General features: G+C 35.0%; 1 protein-coding gene across 1 annotated transcript; it reads right to left on the bottom strand.

Annotated features, from left to right (window-relative positions):
* Nucleotides 1–1,542: 1,542 nt before the first annotated feature.
* Nucleotides 1,543–2,568, bottom strand: LOC112009277 (cold shock protein 2). Its single transcript, XM_024041611.2, has one exon. The coding sequence runs from the start codon at nucleotides 2,379–2,381 to the stop codon at nucleotides 1,821–1,823; it is 561 nt and encodes a 186-aa protein (XP_023897379.1). The 5' UTR covers nucleotides 2,382–2,568; the 3' UTR covers nucleotides 1,543–1,820.
* Between the last annotated feature and the right edge of the window lie 4,601 nt (nucleotides 2,569–7,169).

Raw genomic sequence — 7,169 nt, 5'->3', positions numbered from 1 at the left:
ATTTGAATAAGTTTTACAAAAAGAAAGTGCCTTTGAAATTGAATCGGGAATAGAGCTGCTCTCGGTAGTATTTCAAAAAATTTGACTTCTCATGCAAGCTTAAGAAACTGTTTGCTTTGTACACTAAATGAGGAGAGATTTTGGATGTGAGGGGGTTGTATGCTACTAATTACAGGCCTAAGGAAATTGAATCACAAGACTAAATAACTTTCAACAATTGAAACTAAGGTAGTTCATTCCAATAAGAAAGGAAGACAGATAGAATTCAAATGGTCAAGTAATATGTGGTAGCATGAATAAGATCAATGGATTCAGAAACCACCAAGTGAACACCCACACCCCTGTTGATTAAATTCCAAAGGATCAAGAAGACAAGTGCTATCGAGAGTGTAACTGAGCAAATTTATACATAAGCAGGAGTTAGTAGATGTCCACTCCATTGTAGGACCCTGTGTTGAAGACATAATAAAAAAACTGAAAGCCATCAGTCAGTGCACATGTTAGCATGAGCACAATGATCACAATTATAAAAATTGGTGAAGTTGGCTCCTTAGTCCTTAAAATCAGAATATAGACAAAAATACAGTCAAGGTTGCCCAAGAATATTAAAGTTAAGTTTTCCAATTATTAAAAACTGAACCATGACATCTGCAAGGGTTCCTATTTTGCAAGATAGGTCTAGGCTAACATCCTAAGTCCTAACCATCACCGCAACATACCACACATGATTTATGCTGAATTTTTTGTGATAAGCATACATCCACTTAGATTTTATGTAACTATTTCTGTTTCTCTTCTCAATAATTTGTAACAGAACCTTCACTGAAACTAGACGGTTTTCAGGCACAATGACAATGAAGGTAAATATTGAACGCAAAAAACAAAAAGGGACCCAAAAGATAAGGCCAAGTACTAAAGACCTTTCGGAAAGTGGCCTATCGCATCCAAAGGGCAGAAAGCAATCTTAAACCATCTACATCAACATCTCAATGGCTACAAACAGGGATAAGGTGTATGAGATCGCAAGGTCCTCTAAACATGCATGGATTAGAAAACACTAACACAGTCTCTCTTTTCCCAGGGCCCATGGTTCTCCATCTTCTTTCTTCAAGAAATAGATTAATTTGGTTATACATACAAGTTGTTGTATTTGGTCTAACTTTCTAAGGTAATGAACAGAGTCTGATGATAACTTACATCATCCAAATTATTCTCTACTGTACCCCACTTATTTGTTCTAATGTCACTACTCACTACTTTCATCAGCTACCAAAAAAAAGAACATCCACAATAAATTTTTCAAGATAAGGATTACAAAAGCAAACTAGTACCTATCTATTCTATCCACATAAACAGCTCAACAAGTCATTCCAAATTTATCCAATAGTACAAAAACATTATATTGGGTTTTAATATCAAATTCCAGAAACTCAAATTAAAACCTTCAAAAATTAACAATGGCGGTTCAACTTTGATAACAATATCATGACATGCATGGAAAAAGAAAATTGAAATGGCCCAAGAAAACAAAAGGCAGAGACATGTATCAACAAATATACCTTTTCATTAATTCAATTATTGACCATATATGTAATATTTATGAAACTTAAGGGAGAAAGAAAAAAAAAAATTAAAAACAAGCTTACCCAGCGAAAACCCAACAGCCAGAAATAATTTGGTGACAAAAACAAGCGCGCTTTGCATTCCATTCCCAACAACAATCTCCCAGCACCCAACAAAAGAAAATTACAAACCCAACCAAAAAAAAAAATTCTATATGCCCAATTAACCAATCAGGACACGCCACGTGTAATAATATTTTAAGCGTTAGGGCAATCCCTCGCAAAATGTCCTTCTTCTCCACAATTATAACACCCTCCTCCTCCTCCGCCACCGCCACCATAATATCCACGCCCACCACCGCCTCCGCCGTACCTCCGAGTCCCAACACCACCACCGCCGCCGCCTCCACCACCACCGTAGCCTTGATAACAATCCCTAGCCAAATGACCAATTCGCCCACAATTGTAACACTCACCACCGCCACTAGTTCTTCCAGTTCCACCTCTTAGTCCAAAACCACTCCTTCCACCACCAAATCTGCCAAAATTACCAGCTCTACCCCTCCCTCCTCCTCTTCCACCGCCGCGGCGGGATCTGGTGAGGTTGGTCACATCGACGGCCTTGGTGCGCCCATCGTCTCCAAAATCGATGAAAAACTCGACGGCTTGACCCTCCGAAAGAGTCCGAAACCCATCGGATTGGATCGAGGTCTGGTGCACGAAGAGATCCTCGCCTTCATCGTCTGGAGTTATGAACCCAAACCCCTTTTGCGCGCTGAACCACTTCACTATGCCCGTCGATCTCTTCGTCTCCGCCATTGATCTACAATTTTTGGAATCTTCTAGAACTTTCTTCTTCTTCTTCGATTCTATTTTTTTTTTTTTTTTAATCAGTAGTGATTGGCCATAGGCGAAAGAGGAAAGGGTGGACGAGGGCTGAGAGTGTACGAGTACGAGTGAGAGAGTGGCGTCGAAGTTGGAACTGCATTATGCCATTATCCAATGGGTTTTTTTTTTTTTTTTTTTTAGGGTATAATTAGGTGGGACCAGATTTGTAGAGATCGGACGGTTGATACGGGGCTACTGGACTGTTGGATCGTATTTATGGTGCAAAGTACAAGCATGTTTTATGGCTTATCCTCGCTACATGGAGCGTGTTATTTGAGAAATGTTACTGCACCAATTTTGAAACAATTTTGTGTCACAATTCATCACATGACGAGTTATAATTAATAAAAGAGTGTCCTCATATGATCCACTAACATGTTTTTACTAAACACAACTCACCATATAACGAGTTATAGCACAAAATTGTGCCAAAATTAGTGTTCCTAGCAATTCTCATGTTATTTTTCTCTTCTGTGACTATACTTTTGTATTTTTCTAATGACAATATTTTTAGTTTATGTACTTTTGTTTTTTTTTTTTTTTTTTAAATTTTGTAATAAAATAATTGATTTATCAAAAATCAAACATGTGGAATCAAGACATTTGAAAGCTTCGATGATCAAACCTCAATGTAAGTTTGTCAAAATTCGTTAAGTTAATTAACTTGAATTTGGATCTCATGCAATAATTTCCATAGTGCAATTACCATATAATTGAGAGATACATAAAATTTTTAAGTGGAAAGGTAAAAAGTTCAAAGGTTACATGTGTTTTTGATCAAAAGGTTGAGATTAAAAGTAAATTTTTTTAAACTTTCAATCTCATTTATTGATTCACTATTGTATGGTGCAATAACCCTAGATTTGCACCAAAATTTGCATCAAATTAATATAATTATCTCATATTTGTGGACATATTTCGAGATCATGATGTCACCAAAAAGGCCTATACCCACCTACCAACTAGGTTATTAAGCGACTTAACTCAATACCTGTCAAGTGCCATCGTTAGCCTACTATCCCAGTGGGTCAAGTTTGTTAAGACATATGTGGAACTTGTTAGAACACATGTTATTATATATTGATTAATCTTTTGACAAAATACACTTTACTTGTAATTTGGTAGATTTATGATAGGTTTAGTGCTTCAAGGAATAAGAGTTCAAGTCAAGTATTGAAGTCATGCAAGTCTGTCCAAGAAACAAGTGAAGAAGTGTTGTTCATTAAAGCTCGATAGATAATATCTATCAAGGTTTAATGATGGATCTCGACAGCAACTCGACAGAAGCTATATCTATCAAGATCTACAAAATCAGAATTTCCAAATCTGATTTTCAGCCCAAGCTAATGTGTATGTGTAGGGTTTTTTTTCTCATGACCTTAGACATATTTAAGGCTTATTTTAAAGGCCATCACATATGTATTGAGTGACCATACATGAAGAAACATGCAAACAGTGACCTAGTGCCTTATTCTTTCTGAAAGAAGTTACTGCGTCTTTTGCGCCTTAGGGTTTTGTAACCAAGTAATTCTTGATCTTCATTGTTGATAAAGTGAATAATTTTGCAGCCAACAATCTTCCTTAATATGGTGAGTTAGTCACGTACTGGGAGCCATGCATTTGTTAGTCAAGTACTGTGATCCGTGTAAAAGGATGGCATTCATATATTGAAGAGTTCAGAGGTTCTGAAGTAGTAGAAGGTTTTTGTTATAAGTTTATCTACGAGGCTTGTAAAGTCTAGGGACAAAGGTTTTGTACTAGATTTGAACCTTCTCTTTACTATGATGAATTGCTTTTCGGGAAGGTTTCCCCCCAGGTTTTTTTTACTTTGAAACTAGTTTGTTTCATTAGTTTTCCTAGGTCATCATATCTTGTCTTATTTACTATTCTGATGTGCATGATATTGACATGATATTGATGTTTGTTTGTTTTAACAAGATTTATTCATAATAAATCTAATTAACAATTTGGGTTTAAAACTTGTTAATTCTATCAACTGGGTCTAAATTTCCCAACAAGTGATATCAGAGCAAGCATACTCTAATTAGATTTTAATCTTTGTTGTGTGATCCATTGACCCTCATTGTCATGGAAACTCTTGATTGTTTTGATTTACATGATCTTATGTTGAATGATGATGATGATATTCAAGATGTCTATTGCAAGCTTTATAATTTTTGTATGAAATCTCTTAAATGTTCTACAAAATTAAAAGCTAAATTTAAAAAGGTCAAACTTGAAAAAGATGAATTGATTGCAAAATTGGATAAAGCCAATAATTTGAATGAGAATTTTAAAAATCAAATTTCATCTCAGGTGGACAAAATTAAAAGTTTGGAAGAGCAACTAGTTGAATTTAAAACTAAAGTTGAAAAATTAACTAATGTCAAGCTTGTTGTTGAGCCTAACTCAAAAGAAAAAGATTTTTATATTCCTCCACTTAAAAGGAATAATGAAGAGTTGAAGGCTAATTTTGCTAGGATAGACAAAGGTAAAATATCTGATGTTAACGCTAAAGTTTCTAAATCTATGTTTAAAACTCCTCCTAGGTTGAATAAAAATTTTGCTTTTGTCCCCACTTGTCATCATTGTCATATTTTTGGTCATATTATGCCAAATTGTCCTAAGTTAAGGTCTTTGTTAGCCCCCAATGTTAGATCTCCTTCTAGGAAACCGAGTAGTTCTAAAACTACTCATGTTTGTCACCATTATGGTGCTTCAAGTCACACTTGTCCTATCTGTTTCAAGTTGTTTCCTTATAAGCGAGTGTCCAATAGGTCTCATCCTTTGTCTAAAGGATTTGTACCTATTCTTGGTGAGTTATTAAAAGCTTTGAGCTTTTTTAACTCAATTTTAGGGGAATTCTAATTCCTCCATGTCCTTTAGTAGTCATACTAGGACACGTGCCTTTTCATCTTCATGGCCAAAGACTCGTGCTATATGGATGATAAAGGATCCTAAGACTTAATTGTTTTTCTATTGTGCTCTGCTTTAATTCTATTTATTTAAAGAAGGACTCTCTTTGCTTACTTTCTCATATGCTTTTGGAATCATGCTTTCATGCATCTGCATCTATCTTCATTCTTTCATGTTGTTTGTCTGTTTTTGTTTGGTTGTTTTGTTTTTATTTTGTTTTGTTTTTCAAAATAAAAAGAGAAAAAAAAAATACAAAAACAGTGTGTGTTTATGTACATTGGTACTTGTGTACTTTGGATGGCCATTGAAGCAAAGTTTTTAAAACATTGTGTCTTTTGTAGCTTAGATGAGCATTTCTATGCACAACTAAGCAAGTGAGTTTTGTGGCTTGTGTTTGTGATGAGTACAATTAAGTAATCTCTTGTACTAAACAATCATATCACTTTTTTTGACGAGAAGGACTAAAAAATCCAAAGAGAAAGGCATAAATAACCATCTCACCATTAAAGCCCGCCAATCATGAATAACATTTGTGTACTTCAGCATAGCAAAATTATGTTGTTTAAAGCTTAACATAATTGGGTATTTCTTCTCTCTCTCTTATATGCCCATGCATGATATGCTCCAAAATATATATATATATATATATGCAAAGAATATAAAAGCAAAAAGAATCAAAATGCTTTTAAATATGGTTGCAAGCATATTTCTAGGAGATATGGGAGTTATAGGATTTATCTCAAAGGTGATAATCCCCATCAAGGAGTTATGATTGTGTGAGAGTTAAATTGATTTTGTCATATCTCAAATCATCATAATATGGGACACTTATGCACTCTTGCAATGTTTTCACACACAATACACAAATTCTTTGCTACTTTTGATACATGTGCAGGTACACTATGATTTGGCCATCACAAGGGATACACGTGTTAATGTATACTCACAAAACTGTCTTGACTTGTTTTCAAAATATAAAATTGGTTAGACTTGTTGTGTGTGTGTGTGTGTGTCTGTGTGTGTGTGTTTTGGATTTATGAATGCTTTGCATTTTCTTATTGAGAGATGTTTTTAAAAGCTTAACATGTTGCTTGGATCTTTGAAAAAATCTGTTTTTATCAAGTTCAACAACTTCGTGACAAATCTCGACAGATAGATATCTATTAAGACCCTTGGACTTCTTTTCTCGATAGATCTTATTGCATTTTCAATCCATCAAAGCTTTCTGGAATTTGTCTCGATAGCTTTTTGAGAGATTCTCAATCCATCAAGAAAGTTTCTGTCTAGCGGATAACAACTCGACAGCTTCTAAATCTGTCGGGACCCTTTTGCTTGCATTGTTTCTCACATGTTTTGCATCGTTCTATTATCTTATTATCCATAGCATCTGGTTTCATTACATTCATGCATCTATATGGATTCCTTATGCCCCCTTGATCATCTTTATGTTTCTCGGGTGAAGCTTTATAGCTTCTTGTACCCTTTGTCAATCATGATAAAAAGGGGGAGAAATACACGCCTTTGTAAGGGGGAGTTGTGTTTCATCTTATTAGGGGGAGTGTTTACCTCCTTGTTGTTTTGGGAGCTTCGCTTCTTTTAGTTTCTTGTACACTGGTCTTGTGACCATGTTTGCATACTTTGTGCTTATCTTTGATATATATATATATATATATATGATGATGTATGTCTTTGTCACCTACCTCTACATGTGTTGTTTTGTTTCTCTCTTTACACACAGTTTCTTTATTGTATGCAATCCTTTATTTCGGTTTCACACAAAGATGTCATGATGAGTTTTGTCTA

Source organism: Quercus suber, unplaced genomic scaffold (genome assembly GCF_002906115.3).
Source record: "Quercus suber isolate HL8 unplaced genomic scaffold, Cork oak 2.0 scaffold_256, whole genome shotgun sequence".
NCBI lineage: Eukaryota > Viridiplantae > Streptophyta > Magnoliopsida > Fagales > Fagaceae > Quercus > Quercus suber.
This window is presented reverse-complemented; position numbering and strand designations above follow the sequence as displayed.

Coding starts and splice junctions, on each gene's coding strand:
- LOC112009277 (XM_024041611.2), bottom strand. CDS start 2,381: ATGGCGGAGACGAAGAGATCGACGGGCATAGTGAAGTGGTTCAGCGCG.